General features: G+C 47.3%; 1 protein-coding gene across 6 annotated transcripts in view; it reads right to left on the bottom strand.

Annotated features, from left to right (window-relative positions):
* gulp1b (GULP PTB domain containing engulfment adaptor 1b) overlaps positions 1 to 23,230 on the bottom strand; it is a 645,746-nt gene that overhangs the window by 35,286 nt on the left and 587,230 nt on the right. For 5 of the 6 annotated variants that reach the window (XM_072477928.1, XM_072477970.1, XM_072477939.1 and 2 more), the window contains one exon: positions 2,308 to 2,532. The exons of the other annotated variant lie outside the window; for it this stretch is intronic. In XM_072477928.1, the coding sequence (XP_072334029.1) occupies positions 2,308 to 2,532 (225 nt within the window). The remainder of the gene's footprint in view (positions 1 to 2,307; positions 2,533 to 23,230) is intronic. 6 annotated transcript variants of the gene reach the window in all.

The raw sequence follows: 23,230 nt of genomic DNA, 5'->3' as shown, positions 1-23,230 counted from the left end.
AAACTGTACCATCGGCAGCTCCAGTGATGCTCGTCACGAGTATTGGGTTCACAAATGCAGCCACACGGGAAGCGTTGGGAACAAAAGGTTTATTTACAGAGATACAAAAAGATTATGTACACAGGCCTCAGGTGGGACTACCGTGCTGGCTCACATTTGGGCTGAGTTTAAAAACTCTGATTTCCTCGCCTGCTGATTGGGGGCTCCGTTACTCAGCGAGGAAGCTCACACTTCACGAGACTCACGGGGAGCCTGATCAGTCTGGCCCCATAGATCCTTGTGGGTTACAGCACTCACTTTAGCTTTGCTTACTGCAGCTGCCTCTTTCACTTACACTTTGTCTGCTTCTTCCTTGAACACTCCTAAACATTACTTTGGTCTCTGTTCTCTTAACTTCAGTCTTCTTAAGACATTCTTTCTGTCCCAACCCCTAGTTATTTGGACTGTCTCTGGTTCTTTGGAATATCTGCCTCGTTGCAGCTCCCTTGGCCTGTCCAGCTTCTCCTGGAAGAGTTGAGATGTTCACCCCTTTGTGTCCTTCAGCTGCCAACAAATTCAGCTAAAAACTAAAACTCAAAAGCTTTCTTACCTTACAAGGCCCTAAGTTGTGAAACAACTACTGCTACATTTGCCAATCTCTATTAATCTTCACGCTCTAACTCTCTCTAAACATACTAGAAGCACAGTTGGAACTGAACCAACCTCCACGCATACGGACATCTTTGTCCAGCACAAATCCAACTATCGGTTTCACCCTTCCTTTCATAGAAACATTAAATTAACACCTTAAAACTATACCTTGGAGCAGGGAGTTTCCTGCACCTTCCGCAGCGTGTTTCTCGGTATTGGGAAGCAGCCCGATATTGGCCGGTGGCAGGAACTTCTGATCCCGCCACTATCAATGGGATTTCCCATTGAATCCACCCCCCTCCCTCCCCAACCACCGCCGGGAAAGCCACAGTGGAGGTTTGTCGCCAGCATGACCAGAAGGAACGGCAGGAAAATCCGTACCCTTATTTCTAATGTTTACCAACACAATACAAATCCCTTTAAACTACCTTTGTTTTCCATACTTTGTTTTATTATTGTCATTATGTGACTATTTTTGTTATTATTATTGTCTTATGTAATCTGAACCTCATAATTGTGAATGAACCCAAACACATGTTTGTACACAATATGATACTGAAATAAAATGTCTTCAATAACTAGAAACACATTGATATGGAAATATAAAAATATAAAAAGTTACTGGTAGTGCTTAAAAGAGTTTCAATTACTACACCACTGCGTCGTTTATTGTTTCATGGAAATCACAATCTCAAGCTTAAAAGGAAAACATTAAAGTACTTAAAAGTAGTAAAAAATTGTACACTATCCAAGGTTGTGCACGTACTTAATGTGTGCCTACATGCTTGGACACATTACTGTAAACACTTACATAAGCTGTTAGTCTTGGTTGGAAATTAATTGTAGCGAAAAATATTAAAATTGCAAAACTGCGCAACTTTAATGATCAAGATGACCATGTACAATCCCCAGACACTCCTCCGAGGATATGCCTCAAGTCAGTTCCCATGAACATCTTATAGTAATTTTCTATTTTCCAAGCTGTTGAAATGTTGAGCCACATTGTGTGGGAGTATGAGTGCTGTGAATAAAGCACTATTTGGCATATTGCAGCTGTTTGACTTGGGTTTGAACAGAATTAAAGACAATTTTGTAACCAATTACACCACTATTCCTCTTTTAAGAACTGTAATGAGCGACAGACAAAATATTTAAAAATGCTAACCAGTGTCTTAAAAAAAATAAAACTGTCATTTGCTTTTAAAAATAACTTTGCTAAACAGCCTATTGTAAAGATAGTGATTTAATTGGTCTATTGAAAAGATTTTCTTGTATTTTGAATCAACTAGCTGTGCAAAGCTGGATATTGCAATCCCTGATGCACAGCACCTCTTGCCATCATGCACAATTGGGTGTGTTAGCTTCTGTGCAGTGAAGGTGTGTAAAAGGGGTGCAAACGAGTCTGTATACTGACTTTGGAATTATTCAACTGTGTGTTTGCAAGCCCACATATTTACATTGCATTACTGGTTAGCATTCCTCTCATCAAAAGATGAACCGCACTACATGCACAGACTCAAATCAAAAATGTCAAGCTATTAGGAAACTGTATAAAATAAGTCAGTAAACTAGCAACTCTACATTTCTTTTGCCTTACAATTGACTTCATGACGCATGCATTACAATTCTATAGCATTGCTTATTTTAACTAGTAGAAAACATGCATGTTAAAATTACACGAGGTCGTGGAATACTAAATCCATTCATTGCTCGTTGATGGATGTTTTTTGGCGAAGGTGGTGTTAGTAAGCTCTCTGTTAAGCTGGAGCAAGAAGGACTTGTCGGGGTAAGTGTAAAAGAGGCTATTTCAGGAAATGTCATGTTTTCCATATTATGGGACCAGAAGAAAGTTGATGATCTCTGACATAACTGCAGTTGGCTGCTGGAACTGATGTGCAACAGCTGTGAAGAAAGTGACAGAAAGAGAAGGAACTGTTGATTGTGTGACATTAACATTTACTTTTTCACTTGGTACAGTTTTCAAGCTCTGTTCATTGCAGTTTTATGCTCTATTTAAACATGCATTAGATAGTTGGTGAAAAAACTTGATCAACTTTAATTGGTTCAATAAAATAAGAAACATAGCGATGTCTTGCAGAAAAATGTTAATAATTCTTTCTCCAATGGTTTACGTACCCTGATCCACTCATTCCAGATCCACCCTGTAGAAAGGTTGAGAGAAACTTTGTTATCCTATCGAGGGAGTAAGCTAGTAAGGTTAATTATTATATCCAATTCTAAATCCTGTTCCCAAGAGAAATTGCTGGACCTCAAAAGGTAAATAATTTGATTCCTCTTGGTATCATTTTAAACGGGGACTAAAGCACATTTATCTTCTGCTATTAGAATAACAGGCGCACTGGTGTAGTGGTGTTGACACTGAAATAGTAATTCAGAGGGCCAGGCTCAAACTCTGGGGACATGGGTTCACATCCCATCAGGGAGCTGATAGAATCAATTAATAAAAACTTTGAATATAATATAATCATTGATCTTTGTAAAGAAACAATCCTTACTCGGTCAGGCATACATGTGACTCTGGACCCACAGCAACTGCCCTCTGAAATGGTTCAGCAAGCCACTCAGTTCAAGGGCAATTAAGAAAACAGTGATGCCTACTTCCCATAATATCCAAAGTATAAAGAATGTATCATTAATGGTTGTGCTAGCAAGCAGCAAGAGTGTGGTGGTATGTATTAGGGGTAATACGGTACAGCACGTGTCGACAGGCTATTGGTGGAGGGATGCCAGGTCCTGATAGGATCTGCCACCTACTGGACTCCACCCAGAAATGCCGGTATAAGAACCCAGCTTTTCCCTCCATTTCCCTCAGCAGCTGCATTCTGTAACCACGCTGCTGGGGATACAGTTCTGCTTAATAAAGCCTTCAATTGACATTACCTCAACCTGCCTCGCGCCATATTGACGGTGCTACAATTTATTAAGCAGAATTTAAATTGAAGAAAACAACGTGGTAACATGGAGCTCCGAATCACCCCGGAGTGCCTGCGCATCGCACCCCAAGCAGCTAACTCGACATCTATTTTCAAGCACTGGCTGTCATGCTTTGAGGGCTACCTCCGAACGGCCCCCAGCACACCGACAGACGAACAAAAGATGCAGGTCCTCTATTCCAGGGTGAGTCCTGACGTCTACTCCCTCATCGAGGACGAAGACGGTTTCACCGGTGCCATCGCCGCGCTGAAGGATATCTATATCCGGCCCGCCAACCAGGTTTTTGCTCGCTACCAGCTCGCCACACGACGGCAATTTCCGGGGGAATCGCTGGACGAGTTTTATAATGCCCTGCAGATCCTGGGTCGAAACTGCAACTACCCGGCGGTAACAGCGAGTTAACACACAGAGCTCCTGGTCCGCGATGCGTATGTGGCAGGTTTGGCCGCTTCCCAGATCTGCCAGAGGCTTCTGGAGAAAGAATCTCTGGGACTTACAGAAGCTCGGGCCCTGGCGGCATCCCTCGATATGGCCTCGCGTAACGCCCGCGCCTACGCCACGATCGCACTACAGCCCCTTGGGCTCCGTGGACCCCCGCTGCGGTCGACTCTCCGACACCCCCCCACCCCCGCAAACCTGCGCGGCCAAAACACCAGACCAACCAGGGGGGCCCCGCTGCTATTTTTGTGGCCAGCTGATACACCCTCGGCAGTGCTGCCTGGCCCGCGCGGTTACCTGCAAAAGCTGCGGGAAGAAGGGCCACTACGCGACAGTGTGCAAGTCCCGCGGGGTCGCCGCTATCTCCGGGGAAGAAACGGGACCACAGACCCAGCCCCCCCAGCGATCCACGTGTGACCAACGAACGCCGCCATTTTGGACCCCGGACGCCACGAGGGAGAGATGGGCGCCGCCATTTTGTCCACCCCCCGACTGCACTCGATCCGTGGACGCCGCCATCTTGGCTGAAGGACCCTGACACAGACGGCCACAAACTGCCTGATTACGATGCTCAACTTCAACAACCACGTCTGGCTTCGCGACCCTCGTCCAGTCGCGACCCCGGACGCTCCAGACTGCAACCACTACAGTCCTAGTGAATGGCTACGAGACGCCGTGTCTTATCGACTCTGGGAGCACGGAGAGCTTCATTCATCCGGACACGGTAAGGCGCTGTTCCCTCGTAATTCGGCCAAGCACCCAGAAATTTTCCTGGCGGCGGGATCCCACTCCGTTCAGATCACGGGGTTCTGCATCGCTAACCTAACGGTGCAGGGGAGGGAGTTCCGAAATTACCGGCTATATGTCCTCCCCCATCTCTGTGCGCCCACACTTCTAGGGTTGGACTTCCAATGCAACCTCCAGAGTTTAACATTTAAATTTGGCGGCCCTATACCTCCACTGACTGTCTGCGGCCTCGCGACCCTCAAGTTTGAACCGCCTTCCTTGTTTGCGAACCTCACCCCGGATTGCAAACCCGTCGCCACAAGGAGCAGACGGTACAGCGCGCAGGACCGAGCATTTATCCGGTCCAAAGTCCAGAGGCTGCTGATGGAAGGCATCATTCAGGCTAGCAACAGTCCCTGGAGAGCCCAGGTGGTAGTCGTTAAGACCAGGGAGAAACAGAGGATGGTCATCAACTATAGTCAGACCATCAACAGGTACACTCAGCTAGATGCGTACCCTCTCCCCCGCATATCCGACACGGTCAATCGGATTGCACAGTACAAGGTCTTTTCTACCGTGGACCTCAAGTCCGCCTACCACCAGCTCCCCATCCATCCCGGTGACCGCAACTATACTGCCTTCGAAGCAGACGGGCGGTTATACCACTTTTTAAGGGTTCCATTCGGCGTCACGAACGGAGTCTCGCTCTTCCAACGAGAGATGGACCGAATGGTTGACCAGCACGGTTTACGGGCCACGTTCCCGTATCTCGACAACGTCACCATCTGCGGCCACGACCAGCAGGACCACGACGCCAATCTCCAAAAATTCCTCCAGACGGCTCACGCCCTGAACCTCACTTACAACAAAGAAAAATGCGTGTTCCGCACTGATCGTCTAGCCATCCTGGGCTACGTAGTGCGTAATGGAGTGAGAGGCCCCGACCCTAAATGCATGCGCCCCCTCATGGAGTTCCCTCTCCCCCACTGTGCCAAAGCCCTGAAACGTTGCCTGGGCTTCTTTTTTTATTACGCCCAGTGGGTTCCACAATACGCCGACAAGGCCCGTGCGCTAATCCTGTCCACTACTTTTCCCCTGTCGACAGAGGCATGCCAGGCCTTTAGCCGCATCAAAGCGGATATCGCAAAGGCCACGATGCGCGCCATCGACGAGTCCTTCTCCTTCCAGGTCGAGAGCGACGCATCGGATGTAGCTCTGGCGGCCACCCTCAACCAAGCAGGCAGACCCGTGGCCTTCTTCTCCCGAACCCTCCACGCTTCAGAAATCCGCCACTCCTCAGTGGAAAAGGGGGCACAAGCAATAGTGGAAGCTGTGCGGCACTGGAGGCATTACCTGGCCGGTAGGAGATTCACTCTCCTCACTGACCAACGGTCGGTTGCCTTCATGTTCGATAATGCACAGCGGGGCAAGATCAAGAACGACAAGATCTTGCTGTGGAGGATCGAACTCTCCACCTTCAATTATGAGATCTTGTATCGTCCCGGAAAGCTGAACGAGCCATCTGATGCCCTATCTCGCGGCACATGTGCCAATGTACAAGTGGACCGTCTACAACCCTCCACGAGGACCTCTGCCACCCGGGGGTCACTCGTTTCTACCACTTCCTTAAGGCCCGCAACCTCCCTTACTCCGTCGAGGACGTCCGAACAGTCACCAGAAACTGCCAGATCTGCGCTGAGTGCAAACCGCACTTTTTCAGGCCAGATAGAGCGCACCTGGTTAAGGCCTCTCGACCCTTTGAACGCCTCAGTGTCGACAGGCTATTGGTGGAGGGATGCCAGGTCCTGATAGGATCTGCCACCTACTGGACTCCACCCAGAAATGCCGGTATAAGAACCCAGCTTTTCCCTCCATTTCCTTCAGCAGCTGCATTCTGTAACCACGCTGCTGGGGATAAAGTTCTGCTTAATAAAGCCTTCAATTGACATTACCTCAACCTGCCTCACGTCATATTGACGGTGCTACAAAGAGAAAAACCTGTTCCTCCCAACAGCTGAAGTACATAATGCAATATTAGAAGTTGAAGGTACACAATGCATATGCTGCCCGCATCATGCCCATATGGGGGAAAATGTGTTGTTCACTTTGGCAGGAAGAATAACTTAAACAGAGAACGACTGCAGAATTCTGAGGTGCAGAAGAATCTTGGTGTGCTAGTGCATGAGTCACAAAATGTTAGTCTGCAGGTATAGCAAGTTATTAAGAAGACTAAAGGAATGCTATCCCTCCTTAAAGAAGAATTGAACATAAAAGTGACAATGTTATGCTTCAGTTATACATGGCATTGGTGAGACCACGGGCTGGAATTCTCCGGCTGTTAGTTGGCGGCAGGATTGTCTGTTGCTGCATGCAGCACGACCCCTGCCCACGGGTTTCCCTGCAGCATGGGGTGGTTTCAATGGGAATCTCAATTGACAGCAGTGGGAATAGAGAATCCCGCTGCCAGGGAACGGCGAGCCGCCTCCCGCTGCCCAGAAACACATGGCTGGGAGACCAGAGAATCCAGCTCCACATCTTGAATATTGTGTACAGCTTCAGTCTCCTTATTTAAGGAACGATGTAAATACATTGGAGGCCGATCAGAGGAGGTTCACTAGATTGATACCTGGAATGAGCGGGTTGCCATATCAGGAAAGGTTGGACAGACTGGACGTGTTTCCACTGGAGTTTAGAAGTGTGAGGGGTGAGTTGATTGGAATATACAAGATCCTGAATGGTCTTGACAGGGTGGATGAGGAAAGGATGTTTCTTCTTGTGGGTAAGTCCTGAATTAGGAGGAACTGTTTCAAAATTAAGGGTCCCCAGAAAGGGACGGAGAGGAGAATTTATTTCTCTCAGAAGGTTGTATAATTTTGAAACTCTCTGCCTCAGAAGATGGTGGAGATGGGGGTCATAGACTATTTTTAAGACAGAGGTAGATAGATTCTTGTCAGACAAGGGACTCAAAGGTTACTGGATGTAAGCCGGAATATGAAACTTGAAACATAAACAAATTAACCATGATCTTATCGTATGGCGGAGAAGGCTCAAGGGCCGAATGGCCTACTTTTACTCTGGTTTCATATGTTTGTATGTCAATGATATTGATAAATTCCACAAGCATTGCTTGTAAGTGATTCTTCCCATTAAACTTTAACCTGAGATCACCAGTGTAAAACTTCAGTCATGGTCCAGTATGGTGAGTTGGTGAAGTGATCACCCAATAAATCAAATATAACTGGATCAGCTAAGCCATTTGGGTGCCAAACAGGAAGCTTTGATACACATTTCCTACTGCGTATTGGAAAACAGCAATCAAACCAGTAGGTGCAGAAGTAATATTAATAAAAACTAACAGCACTCAGGGACTGATTACCCTTTTCCAACTCGACTGAGGACTTCAGGCTAATCGTTATTTGGTGGTAACCTCTTGGACCTGAACATGCGTGCATATATATGTTGCAGTCATTTAGTGTTGCCGTGACTTTTTAAAGGGTCATGTGATGGGAGCTCAGGAGTTCTCCCTGGAGTGTGTTCAGAGTATAAGCATGTAGAGCTGCTCAGTCTAGCGAATAAACTATTGTTGCTCTAATTCCTTGGTTGCCAATTATTGGAAGCCAGCACTTCAACAAATAGGTTTAATCTTCCCTGGTGCAGGGCACTCGTTTGTCCCCTGATTTGTCACCTATAAATCAAAGCAGGGGAAAATCAGCTCTCAAATATCCTCACTGGACCGTCTCGTGTCTCTCCCTTTCAAAATACATTGCATAAATTCAATAGAAAGTGAACAAAAACTACGATACAGCAGCCAACTGACTTCAACCAGAATTGTCTGCACTGAAGCTACTAAGAGTAGACATGTAGTTTCTTAGGCTCCAGTTGCTTAATGCTGTCTTGAGCAACAACACCCCTTGAGATATCAAACTTTGCACATAGCTATTGAAAAGGTCAGGGTGAACATTTGGACATGCAGCTTGCCTTCCAAGGTTGCTAAATTCACTCTAATTTGTAATTTACTTACCATAATCGAACTTGGGAATATTAATGTTGCTGAAAAATTCAAGTCCTATTATTTTTCCAACTTTCAGCCCACTCTAATTCCCCAGCTTTAAATTGAGTACAGCTGTTTTTTCCACTCTTTTCACTTTTAACCATGTCAAGACTGCAGGAAATAAAAGTTTTAAGTAGAAAAAAAAACAACTGTTCTTGAATAATTGCAAAATGTGCTGTGTTAAGGAGAAATATATAGAAATGGGAATTATTGCAGTGTCCTATTAAAATTATATTTAAATTGTTCGAAGTGCTCATTAAAATGCTTTGAAGACCATAATATGAATAGGGCAAATCAACACTGCACATTGATCACAATTTGTTTTTTCGAGAGAGCTTTTAAGTTCTTGGGAAAGCAAATTCATGTTCATAAATAAATGAATAGAGCCAGTAATTTAACACTGTAAATAACACCAGAAATGGAAGATGCCCACAGCTACTAATCTCCACAACGACTCTCCTTCGGACTGATCTGCTCCCTATAAGAACACTATTCACGACGCCCTATGCTGCTCTTGCTCATGTATTTGCTTTGTTTGGCCCTTTTCTGCACTGTGACCAATCACTATTGTCAATGTACTTTGTTGATTATTCTTTTTGTCTACTATGTACATACTGTGTACATTCCCTAGGCTGCAGAAAAATACTTTTCACTGTACTTCGGTATGTGTGACAATAAATCAATCAATCAATCTTACAAGCTTTAATATTGAAGTGTACCATAAGGATAATATTTTCAACTGGCCAAATTTTGTGTTGATAATGCTGAGGCTAAAGGCATTCACTCTTATTAGAGAGTAAATCCAACAGTAACTTCTGCTTTTGCATGAGCAATCCAGAGGTTGGTGTCAGAGATTCCGAACTTCTTCAGAGATTGTGTTGTAACAACCCTCACCAGATTTGCATTGACATCAATGCAATAGATCGACTTTCAGTTATTTATCAATTAGTTAGCAACAAAATATACCAGGAAAACCTAGAGTTGATAGATTCAGAAGTAGATGCATTTTTAGTGCTGCATTAAGTAATAATTGATGTCAAACAGCCTCACTGGTCATGAAAATTCAATTTAATAAGTGTGAACTTTCATTCCTTCACTATTCAATTAATGTTGGCGATTTTTAAATAATAATTTTAAAAACTTTATCTGTATCCTTGATCTCCTGTTTTTAATCCCATGAACTCTTTCCCAAACTTTATTTTACTTTCTGTACATGATTTAAATCTAACTTATTCTTCCTGGTTTAGATTCTGTACATTTCAATGAGGATTCTTTAATCTGGGCGGGATTCTCCGGACCCCCAGTCATGTGTTCTCGGCAGCGCGCCGTTCGCTGGTGGTGGGATTCTCTCCGCCTGACAATGGGATTTCCCATTGAAGCCATCCCAGACCACTGGGAAATCCTCGAAAATAGAATCCCAATGGCTGGAGAATTCCGGCCCTGGTTTGTTGAAAAGCCATGCTGTTGTTTGTCTGGCTCACAGATAGAACACGTCCCCTGTTAAGATTGCTACACTGGATCAAATGCTCAATAACAGCAAATCTCTAATGAATAGTCTGTAGATACTATGAGGGTTGCTGCCACATAGTGAATGCATTTCCTTGCCGCTGATCATAAAATTGGGCCAGTACTATTTCCTGATTGCCTCTGATTGATTCCTTTACCGATTAAATTAACAATAAACAAAACCTGCTTTGAATGATCATTTTTGCCACGATACATCTGTTTGTACAGTTCTGAAACTAATTTATTAATGTTTTACAATTATTCATCAAATGTATTCACAAAAAGGAAGCTTGCGAACTGGAAGTTTAAATGGGCTCTCCAGCACTTTTAATTCTCTTGCGACTCTCAATAGTGGCAAATGTCTGTTGGGACTGGAAAATATCGATCTGTGTCTGCAAAAATTGTGGACATGACATAACTTTTGGTTATACAATATTAAACCAACATCAAAAATCTGCTTATATTTGAATCGGCCAACCCGTTTTGCACATACATACAAAAAATGAGCAGGAGTAGGCCATTTATCCCTTGAGCCTGATTTGAGAAGATCATGGCTGATCTGATAATAACCTCAAATCTGCATCCTGCCTACCCATGATAACCTATCACCCCCTTTGTTTACCAAGAATCTATCCACCTCTGCCTTAAAAATATTCAAAGGCCTGCTTCCAGACTCTTTTCAGGAAGAGTCTCAAAAAGGCTCACGATCATCAGAGAGAAAAAATTGTACCTCATCGCTATTTTAAATGGGCAACCCCTTAATTTAAAACAGTGACCCCAGTACTAGATTCTCCCACAAGATGATACAACCTTTCCATATCCCCTTGTCAAGACCCCTCATGATCTTATATGTTTCAATTTCATCACCTCTTACTCTTCTGAATTCCAGCAGATACAGCCTTGCCTATCTAACCTTTCCTCATAAGACAACCTGCCCATACCATGTCAAATTAAAATTTGTTCCATTCTGTCAGTTTTGCTTTATAGTTCGACAACCCAAATATTAGTGCCACCTTTTTAGGGTTTATCTAAACCTACTCTTTTGAAGCAGGGGACTTGAATGTGTATTCGGTACCCGATCACATTGTGCCAGGGACAAATAACCAAAAGTGAGGCTGTGATCAGCAGAATAATCCAGCTTTCTGATTTACATCATGAGCATTGAATCAGGGTAGTTTCAGTGGCTGCACATAGTTGCATTAAAATTACATTCACACAAACGTCCCTGTGTATTTATCTTTTTGGTTTTCTTTTTATCTTTCATGGGGTGCAAGCATCAATGACAAGGCCAGTGTCTGGTGCCATTCTGAATTGCTGTTGTGATGGTAGTGGTGAGTCGCCTTCTTGAATCCACATTACTGCTAGGGAGTTATTTTAAAGGTCTGTTTAAAGATTAAATACTAACTACAATGACATGAGGGAAACTAGTGGACCTAGAGTAGTTACTCCACCCAGCAATACAAGGTTGTTAGATCAAGATTCTGGAACTCGTTCCTTAACAATCCTGTGGGTGCATTTTCATCAAATGTGCTGCACAGTTCAAGAAGTGAGTTCACTATTACCTTCTTAAGGGAAATTACACTTGGGCATTAAATGATGGCTTTGACAGCAATGCCCAAATCCCATGAATGAACTTAAAAAAGTAAAAACAGAGATGGCGTGATCACTAAAGATACCCGGATTAGTGATTGTGGGATACATTCTCTGCAGATCTATAGTCAACAAGTGGCAACTCTATTAATATCAGCTGCTAGAAACTAAAATATAAAAACACATTTTCCCCTTTCAGTATGGCATTTATAAATACGATCAATGTAATATTTATACTGTGTTGAGTTTTTAATATTGAATCATAGAATCCCTACAGTACAGAAGGAGGCCATTCGGTCCATCAAGCCCGCACCAGTCCTCTGAAAGAGTACCCTACCAAGGCCCACGTCCAATCCCCGTAACACTCCCCAAGCTTTGGACACTAAGGGCCAATTTTAGTATGGGCAAATCCACTTTTGAACTGTGGGTGAAACAGGAGCACCTGGAGGAAACCCATGCAGACACGGGGAGAAAGTGCAAACTCCACACAGGCAGTCACCCAAGGCAGGAATTGAACCCGGGTCCCTGGCGCTGTGAGGCAGCAGTGCCGCCCTGCTCCCCCAAAGGATATGCTGAGGAGAATTTGTGTAATTATTTTACTAGATCATTACTTTTTGAACGTATTACTTCCTTTGGAGTGTAAAAAGTGAGTTAATGACCTGGTTTTGCTGTTTCCTTTCTTCATGCCCAATCTAGCCAAGCACAATCAGTGTCATTCTCTTCTCTCTGCTGAGATTCAATATTCTGCGTAAAAGACTTCAATTGAGGTTTCTTTGAATAGTTGGTTCCTTAGGGCTTTTCAATTCAAGATACCTTCAACCAACTGTTTACCAGTTATCAGGGGTGCAATTCAGCAGCATCGCTGCGCCCAACCTGGTGTCGGGACAAGGCCGTTGAATCTCACGAGAAGCGTCTCGTGATATTCATGAAGCCTGAAATGTCTTGTGAGATTTCATGGAATCTCCTGAGATATCGCGATCTGGATCTCGGTCTTGCTGGGAACCTGGGGGGGTCACCCAGGCCATTGGAGTCCCCCGGGTGGTCGAGGACATGGCAGGGCTGCCACTCCCCCTGGCACCTGGGCAATGCCAGCATCCACCCTGGAAGGAAATCATTCTAAGAATCTCCCCAAAGCCCAAAGAAACAGCAAAGTGTTGTTGAATAACGAGTCTTTAACTCAAGTCCGCTGAATTGCGCCCCAGATTTCTGTGAATATTGCTGTTGAGCTAGTTGTTGGACTGTTTCTACATATCACAGAATCTTGACAATTTAGGAGGCTATTTGGCCTATTGAGTCTGCACTGGCTCACTGACTGAACATTCTCCTTAATCCTACTCTCCAGCCTTCTACCCTTATCTTGTACATTCTTTCTTTTCAGATAGCAATCCAATTACCTTTCGAATACCTCGACTGCACCAGCCTCCACCACCCTCTTGGGAGGTTTGTTCCAGACTCCAACCACCTTCTGGTTGAAAATCTTTTTTCTCACATCATTTCTATTCAGTTTACTCACTCCGTTGAATCAGTTCCCTCTAGTTCTTGATATAAACTGGAGTTTACTCTGTCCATACCCCTCAGGAACTATCAAGTATTCTCTCAGCCTTTTTTTCTCCAAGGAAAACAGATCCGACATCTCCAATCTATACTCTTAGTTGCATTTGTTTATTCCAGGAATTATTCTTGCGAATCTCCTTTGCACTCTCTCCAATGTCTTCACGTCCTTCCTCAAGTATAGCGGCCAGAACTGGATGCAGTACTCTAGATGAGGCCAACTATTGTATTTCAATGGGGCTGCAATATCTAACACCACCTTGGGGCACCACAGCTGCTCCTCCCAATACTCAGAGATCACTTATGCATAAACACACACATGGTGAACTGCTGTACGACTAAAAGACCCTCTAATGTACTTCACATTTTGGACGTACATTCCTCTATCCAAGCTCACCAATGCTGCAGTAACACAGGATGCATGTTCCTTCATTTAAATACGTAGGGGGCGATTCTCCGATATGGAGGCCAAGTGTTCGCACCGTCGTGAACGCCATTGCGTTTCACGACGGCGCGAACAGGGCCTGGACACGACCTATTCTGGCCCCTGGCCAGCAGGGCGCTGGAGCGGTTCACGCCGCTCCAGCGTCCTTATGCGGCGCCAAATGGGCGCCGCACCAACCCGCGCATGCGCGGGGAACGTCTTACGCACGCCGGCCCCTCACCAACATGGTGCCGGTGTTCTGGGGCCGCGTGCGGAAGGAAGTAGGCCTGGGGGGGGGGTAGAGGCCGGCCCGCCAATCGGTGGGCCCCGATCGCAGGCCAGAACCAATCGGAGGCCAACCCAGTGACGAAGCCCCCCTCCCTCCCCCACAGGCCGTCCCCCCAGCGTTCCCGCAGAGTTCCCGCTGGCAGCAACCAGGGATGGACGGCGCCGGCGGGAACCTGTCGTGTCGAAGCAGCCGCTCGGCCCATCAGTGAATCGCCGCTCGCCGGTTCTCCGAGCGGCCCGGTGCGAATCGCACGCCGCTGGTTTCCGGGGGGGTGGGAGAATCGCGTGCGGGGGTCGGGGCGGCGTGGCGCAATTCGCGCAACGCCTCGCCGATTCTCCCACCCGGCGTGGGGGGGTGGAGAATAGCGCCCGTAGTCTGTAAGATGTAGATCACTAGCTTCTTTGGTGATGCCAAGTTGTCTAACCCTTTTGCCATTATTATCCTTCTTAGAGGCCACTATTGACAACATGTCACTACCAATCCCACATTTCGATCTGTGGTGACTACTAGTTTTCAAACCTGCTGGAGCGCTAATATAACGAATAGGAGGGGGGTGGGAGTAGGCCATTTGGTCCCTTGAACATTCCCCACCAGTCAATAAGACCATTGCTGATCTGATTATGGCCTTAACTCCACTTTCTTGCCTTTGCCTCATTTTTCTTCACTCCCTTGATCAATCAAAAATCTGGATAACTCGGTCTTGAATATTTTCAACGACCAATTTTCCTTACTGGCTGGGACAGAAAATCCCAAACACTAATTGAACTTCTGAGAGAAACAAATTCCTCCTCACCTCGATCTTAAATGGCCGGCCCCTTATTTTGAAATGGCGCCCCTTAGTTCTAGATTCCATGACTTAAAGTACAAAACTAATTTTTTCCAATTAAGGGGCAATTTAGCGTGGCCAATCCACCTATCCTGCACATCTTTGGGTTGTGGGGGTGAAACCCATGCAAACATGGGGAGAATGTGCAAACTCTACACGGACAATGGCCCAGGGCCGGGATTGAATCTGGGACCTCGGCGCCGTGAGGCAGCAGTGCTGACCACTGTGCCACCGTGCTTCCCCTAGATTCCCTGATGAAGGAAAACATCCTCTGAGACTCAACCCTGACTTGTCCATCAGAACCTTAGTATTGGTGCAATCTGCTCGTGTCATCAGACAATTCGTTCATCCAGAAATTAGCCCAGTGAATCTTCTCTGAATGGTCGCTAATGCAGGTATGTTTTTCCTTTAGTAAAGAAAACTACACACTGTACTCTAGGTGCCACATAAGGATGGATGTGTGTGTGTGTGTGTGTGTGGGGGGGGGGGGGGGGGTCAGATGATCAAAAGTTTGGTCAAAGAAGTAAGTTTTAAGGTGTGTCTTAAGGAGGAAAGCAAGGTAGAGAAGACACATACTTTAGCTGTGCAGCCTGTTACATAAATTACATTTGAAGATCATTCATTATAGAATATTATGTATGGTAATGTTTTGAATGAACTTTGAGAAGAGATTTCAGTAATAGACTAACTATTTAATTCACTGAACTTTGACAAGGTAATCTATTCACTGTCATGCATGGTGAGTCCTCTCGACAGTTTAGTATTCTTTTCTGATCACAACAGATTAGTTTCAGGTACTGAAATAAGAACTCTGTTTAAACAAATAAAACCAGTAAAACTTCAAGTTCAGTACAGCCAGTGTAGACTCAATGGGCCAAATGGCCTCACTGTAAAGATTCTCAAGAAAATATTATGATCAGAGATAAAGAGAACAGCGAATGTTGGAAAAACTCAGGATGAAAGGAAGAAGAGATTAAAGGGTAAAAGGGACAATGGTACGAGTCAAAAAGGGGAGGTAATGGTACAAATTAGGAAACAATCTTTGGTCTAAAGGGGTATGGCAACAGCAGAACATTACCACCACCTGCTGTCCAAAGAAATGGGGAGCAGTAGTCGTGATCTCTAATTGCTGAACTCAACGTTGAGCTTGCACTGTTTCAAAGTGCGTAACTGAAAGATGAAATGCAATTTCTTGAGCTTCTGTTGAGCTACATTAGAACAGTGTAGGAGGCCATGAGCAATGGGCGGCAGCGTAGCACAGTGGTCAGCACTACTGCCTCTCAGTGGTAAGGACACAGGTTCGATTCTGGCCTTGGGTAACTGTGTGGAGTTTACACGTTCTCCCACTGTCTGCGTGGGTTTCCTCCAGGTGCTCCGATTTCCTCCCACAGTCCAAAGATGTGCAGGTTAGGTGGGGTGACAGGGATAGGGTAGAGAAGTGGACCTAGATAGGGTGCTCTTTCAGAGGGCTGGTGCTCAAATGGCCTCCTTCTGGAAAGTAGGAATTCATTTTTTTAAAATAAATTTAGAGTACGCAATTCCTTTTTTCCCAATTAAGGGGCAATTTTAGTGTGGCCAGTCCACCTACCCTGCACATCTTTTGGCTTGTGAGGGTGGAGACAGTGACCCGGGGCCGGGATCGAACCCTGGTCCTCAGCGCCGTGAGGCTGCAGTGCTAACCACAGCACCTCCATGCCACCCCTCAAAGTAGGAATTCTATGGCTCAGTGAGGTCAGACTGAGGGCATGGTGTGGAAAGGAGGATTAATTAGGCAAGTGACCAGAAGCTTGGGACCAGAGTTGTGGATTGGACAGAGGTGTTCAGCCAAGAGTAGCTACACCTCTCTCGATTCCTTTACTTGTCCAAGTAGCACCTGAGAACTAGTTCAGTCTTGGGAATGACAGGTGGACTGACAGAAGCATCTGGCAATTATTCCCGTACAAGCTTCCCCGAACAGGCGCCGGAATGTGGCGACTAGGGGTTATTCACAGTAACTTCATTTGAAGCCTACCTGTGACAATAAGCGATTTTCATTTAATTTTTTCATTTATAGATAAACTGTGGACACTAATATTTTTACATCTCATTTTTAAGAATGGCTGCAAGTGTAATTAAAATCAAAAATCTTAATATTTTTGAATTACGCAGTTTGTACATTCGGAATGTTGTACCTGCATGTTCCTGCTGCTCGCGCTAGTGAACACATGAGCCTCTGTTGGTTCACTAGCACCACTGGGAGGCACTCAGTAGTACTACAACTATGGGTAATTTAGAACTTGTAAAATGTAATTTTTCTTGGCTGTTTGAGGGAACACATCATTTTGGATTGAATAATTTATTGAATTTCTATTTTCCACAGTGCCCTTGGGTTCAAACATCAAAGATTGATAGTTGATCTGTTGAAAAAATGGGACCATACTGTATCCTGTAATAAGGGTTCAAATCCACAGCTCGGCAATGCAAAGATCATAGGTGGAAACACTTATTTCTTCGGTGTAAAGGCCACACATTGATGACTTAATATGCTGTGTCAATTCGTGAACACTATTTTTCAAATGTAATAACACAAATTTGCATTTAGATAGTGCTTTTAACATCCCAAAGTGCTTCACAGGTGGAATATCGAAGATAATTTGATGCTGAGCCACATAAGGAGATATTCAGTAGCACAGTGGTTAGCGCTGTTGCTTCACAGCTCCAGGGTTCCAGTTTCAATTCCGGCTTGGGTCACTGTCTGTGTGGAATCTGCACATTCTCCCTGTGTCTGAGTGGGTTTCCTTCGAGTGCTCCGGTTTCCTCCTACAAGTCCCGAAAGACATGCTTGTAAGGTGAATTGGACATTCTGAATTCTCCATCTGTGTACCCGAACAGGCGCCGGAATGTGGCGACTAGGGGATTTCACAGTAACATCATTGCAATGTTAATGTAAGCTTACTTGTGACAATAAAGATTATTTATAAGAGGAAGTGACCAAAAGCTTGGTCGAAAAGTTAAGTTTAAAGAATCATCTTGAAGAGAGAGAAAGGTCTAGGGTAAGAACCCTCGAGCTTAGGGCTTGGGCAGCTGAAGGATGGCCACCAATGGTGGAACAATATAAATTGGGGATATACAAGAACCAGAATTGGAGGAACACGGACTTCTCAGAGGTCTGTAGAGCTAAAAGAGGATACAGAGACAGGTAGGACAAAAACATGAAGGGATTTGAAAACAAGGATGAGAATTTTAAAATCAAGGCGTTGTCAGGCCCGAGGCCAATGGGATCAAAGAGCATATGGGTGACAATTGAACAGAATTTGGCGTGAGTTAGGATCCTGGCAGCAGAGCTTTAGATGAGTTCAAGTTTAGGGAAGATAGAAGATGAAGGCCAACAGGAGAGTCATTAGCAACAGTCATGAAAATTAAAGCTATGAGCCAAAAGGTGGTAAGGTGATAGGCCAGTGACATTTTTAAATATTGCATTCTGACAGAATTCACTGTCTTGCTGGATGACTATCTTTCAGGCTCTTAACAATAAGATTATTGTAAGCATTTCAGAAATTAAGATGATTATACTATCGTATTAACTTGCAAACATATACAAGTCAATAATAATAGTATTCATGAGTAGTAACCACTATGTTAAGGTTTCAACATGAAGTAGCAAGAAAATAGTTGTAAATTTCCTGGGTTAGTTCTTTGAGCATGTAAAGGATTCTGTAGAATGAATATCTTATTTACCCCATAATTCATGTTGTTTAACTACATTTTTAAGCTTTTTAGAATACCATTGACTTACCAGCATTTCGTCATTTATCTCAGGCGCAATTGGCTGAGGGGTGAATCGTGGAAGAGGTCCAAATCGGGAAAACGCGTGTGAGTAACCCGACTTAGAAACTGGGGCACTCTTTCAAAATGGTGCCTCGATTCCGGAGGAGCCGGTCTTGCCGGCAAGTTCAGTTCCCCACACTACTGAAAAGATTTCTAAGTGTGGGCTAGACCGGGAAGAAACTTCCCAAGGCTCAAAAACATGACACGTGTACGTGGATACCGATGTGGACCTCACCCAAAAAGCCGGTGGGAAACACCCCGCCAAACTAGCCTAAAATGACACTTAGAAACCTTTCCGGAGAATCAAGCTCGAAATGTGGTAGCGAGCGAGAACTGCCACAAGCTTCCAGGTGCTCGGCCCGGTGAGGCCGGCAACACTATTCAACTTTAATTGCTCCACTAAACGAGGCCCCACGGGCTTCTTGCCACAAATGAAGGCTCGCCAGCCGATTCGCCAGGACCAAACAGGCCAGCGCCCACTCTCGCTAACAAGGTCGAGCAGCACTTAAACAGCAGTTGCACATCCAGCCCCATTCAGCTCGTAGCCATGGTGCAGAGAAGACCGGCCCCAAGATTCAGGAATGCAGACCTGGGGAGGCTCCGTGATGCAGTGGAGGCCAGGAGGGATTACATAGAACATAGATTACGTAGAACATACAGTGCAGAAGGAGGCCATTCGGCCCATCGAGTCTGCACCGACCCACATTAATCCCTCACTTCCACCTTATCCCCGCAACCCAATAACCCCTCCCAACCCTTATGGACACTACAGGTAATTTAGCATGGCCAATCCACCTAACCTGCACGTCTTTGGACTGTGGGAGGAAACCGGAGCACCCGGAGGAAACCCACGCGGACACGGGGAGAACGTGCAAACTCCGCACAGACAGTGACCCAGCGGGGAATCGAACCTGGGACCCTGGCGCTGTGAAGCCACAGTGCTAATCACTTGTGCTACCGTGCTGTTCCCCCCAATGGTCCAGGAGGGGTGAGCCACAGGGCATCCAGTGCCATCTGGGATGATGTGGGAGTGGCTGAGAGCTTGGGGAGTGTGACCAGGGGGACTGGCCTCCAGTGTCGTAAGAAGGTCAATGACCGACACCGTGCAGCACGGGTGGGTTGACACCAAACCTCCCCCCCCCCCCCCCCCCCGAGACCTTTCGAGCATCCACAACCCCAACCCTCCAACGGCCCACAACCCTCCCTTTAACCTCCCTCTCGTTTAAACCCCTCTCCAATACTTCCTTCACCCCCCCCCCCCAACCCCCGTGAACTGTGTGTGCAGCTATCGATGCCCTCTCTGTGTCTCCGCAGGAGAAGCTCTCCCACAATCACCGGGAGAGTGCCCAGACCAGTGGAGGGGTGCTGGACATACGAATCCTCACCAACTTCGAGGAACGAGACCTGGAGGTGACAGAGGACAGATCAGTCACCAATGCAGAGGTTGGCGGACGCCACAGAGGTGAGGAACCGTCCGCCCAACCTGGAGGACCTGTCACACGAGTTGTTATTGACTTACTGACTGACCCATCCCTTCTCCTGACCACGTGTCCATTCTCCTGCAGGTCCCCCAGCTGACGGTACCAGCCCATCCCGGGTGGCCCCTCTCCTGCCTCCCAGGAGAATATGTCAGAGGATAGCTCCCTGGATGCCACGATCGAAGCATCACAGCTGTCATCCCCAGCCTCCACTAGCGCAGATACACACACCTTGGTGTGAAACGTTAGTGGACAGGCTTCTGGGGCACAATCTGGTGAGCACCACACAGCTGCAGATGTACATCTAGTAGCGACTTGAACACGCAGGCGGGGCAGCAGTCGGAGGTCTGCTGGATTCTAGGTCCCAGCCTGATGCTGAGCCTCTGGTACAGGTTTACCCGGAGCTGATGGAGATGTTATGGTGCTGCCGGAACATTCAGAGCGTGATGTCAGCGACACTCCAGCAGTTCCATAGCTGACTGGAGGAGACCCAGAGGCGACGGGTGCAGGAGATGTTGCTGGCAATGCGTGGCACCGAGGCCAACATTGCTAGTATAGCGACCGCTGTGGAGATCCTGATGCACAATGTCAGCAGCATGAGTGAAGATGCCCAAGGCGTGGCGTAGTTGGTGACGGCCGTGGCTGAGGGCCTCGGCAGAATGTCCAACTCTCTGGGGGATGTTACCCAGTACCAGGCTGACCTTGATGAGTTGCTGCAGGACATGACCCGATCTCAAATGAGAATGGTCGAGGTGCTACAGAGCTTGTCCCAGTCACAGGTGGGCATTGCCAAGGCGCTGCAGAGCATGGCCCAATCACTGAGGAGCATCAGCGAGGGTGTCGACACCGTGGTGCAGGCATCGGGGAGCCATCAGGGCTGGCAGAGCCAGATGATGCAAGGGCAGCCAGGGCTCAAACCAGCTGCCCCTCCATCCCAAGGTAAACCCATGGGCATCAAGCAGGAGGAGAGGGTGCTGGATATCAACCCGGACCTGTCCTATAGAGTGGGGATGGTGGCCACCAGTTCCCCCGCGTTGCACCCCTCTAATGAGCTGTGTCGCGAAGTCAGCACACTTCCGGGTAAACCTGTACCATGGAGGTACGGATATGCATGTGCTATCGACAAGTGTTCCAGGGGCAGTGAAGGCCATGGGAAGCAGCTGGCTGCCTCCATCTCAGATGTGCATCCTGGGGACACATCTAGATGTAGTGGTAGAGCTAGGACGGTTAAGCATGTTGAGCATCACTGGGGGAGGGAGGAGAGGGGAGTGGAGATAGGCAGGGTGGGGCATTGTTGGACACCTGTGACACATTACAAACCCATAAGCAGTATGACGCCTCTGTCACTTTTTTCCACAATGAGGCCCGAACTCCGAACCCTTGAACCATTACTCCAGGCATCCCCCTCCCTGTAGCGCTCACCTCTGGCTGTCCCCGGAGCTGTGATGCATTCTCTGGGTGATCGGATGTTGGCTGCTGCGTGTGTGGTGCTGCCTCCCGCAATGTTCGAGCACAGTGCCTGGCATCATGTGTGGTGGTATGTATTAGGGGTAGTACGGTACCTGTGATGCCGAGAGGCTTTTGGTAGACAGACACTGGGTCCTGATTGGATCTGCCACCTGCTGGCTCCGCCCACTAAGGCGGACTATAAGAGCCCGGGTTCTCCCAGTAGCCGCATTCTGTAACTGAGCTGCTGGGGAACAAGTCTTGCTTAATAAAGCCTTCGATTGACTTCATCTCTTCTCGTCTCGTGAGTAATTGATTGTGCCACAATTTATTAAGCAGACTTAAAAAGACTATGGAGCTCCGGATCGCCCCAGAGTGTCTGCGAATCAGCCCCCATGCAGCAAACTCAGCGGCCGTCTTTAAACACTGGCTAGCGTGCTTCGAGGGATACCTCCGAACGGCCCCCGGCCAGACCACAGAAGACCAGAAAATGCAGGTCCTGCATTCCAGGGTGAGCCCGGAGATCTGCACGCTCATCGAAGACGCGGAGGATTTCCCGACAGCGCTCACCATGCTGAAAGGGGTCTACATTCGGCCCGTAAACCAAGTCTACGCACACCACCAACACGCGATGAGATGGCAAGTCCCCGGAGAATCGCTGGGCGAGTTCTACAGCGCTGCTGATATTGGGAAGGAACTGCAACTGCCCATTGGTGAGCGCAAACGAACATACGGAGCTCCTAATCAGGGATGCTTTTGTGGCAGGTATGACCTCATCCCAAATTCGCCAGCGACTGCGAGAGAGAGACTCACTAGGGCTCACAGAGGCACGGGCCCTTGCGGCCTCCCTTGACGTGGCCTCCCAAAATGCCCGCGCCACGGCCCCGACCACGCGGCAGCCCCTTGGGCTCCGTGGACCCCCGTTGCGACTGACTCCCCGGCACCCCCCCACCCCTCCGCAAGCCTGCGTGGCCAGAGCACCAGACCACCCGGGGGGGCCCCGCTGCTATATTTGCAGGCAGGCGAAACACCCCCGGCAGTCCTGCCCGGCCCGCTCGGCCATCTGTAAGAGTTGCGGCAAAAAGGGGCACTACTCAGCGGTGTGCCAGTCCCGGGGGGTCAGCGCAATCTCCGGGGGAGAACGGGGACAGCAGACTCAACCCCCCCAACGATCCATGTGTGGCCAACGGGCGCCGCCATTTTGGGTCCCGGACGCCACGCGGGGAGGATGGACGGTGCCATCTTGTGACCCCCCGGCCACGTGCGATCCATGGGCGCGGCCATTTTGTCCACCCCCGACCACGTGCGATCCATGGACGCCGCCATCTTGGCTGATAGCCATGGACCCCCGCATAGACGGCTCCACGGGGTCTGAAGAAAACACCCCGATGCAACAACCACGACTGGCTTCGGTGACCCTGGACCAGTCGCGGCCCCGGACGCTCCAAACGGCAACAACAACGGTGCTGGTCAACGGGTACGAAACGTCATGTCTGATCGACTCTGGGAGCAC

Source organism: Scyliorhinus torazame, chromosome 2 (genome assembly GCF_047496885.1).
Source record: "Scyliorhinus torazame isolate Kashiwa2021f chromosome 2, sScyTor2.1, whole genome shotgun sequence".
NCBI classification, from domain to species: domain Eukaryota; kingdom Metazoa; phylum Chordata; class Chondrichthyes; order Carcharhiniformes; family Scyliorhinidae; genus Scyliorhinus; species Scyliorhinus torazame.
The sequence above is the reverse complement of the archived record's forward strand: the minus strand, read 5'-3'. Positions and strand labels throughout refer to the sequence as shown.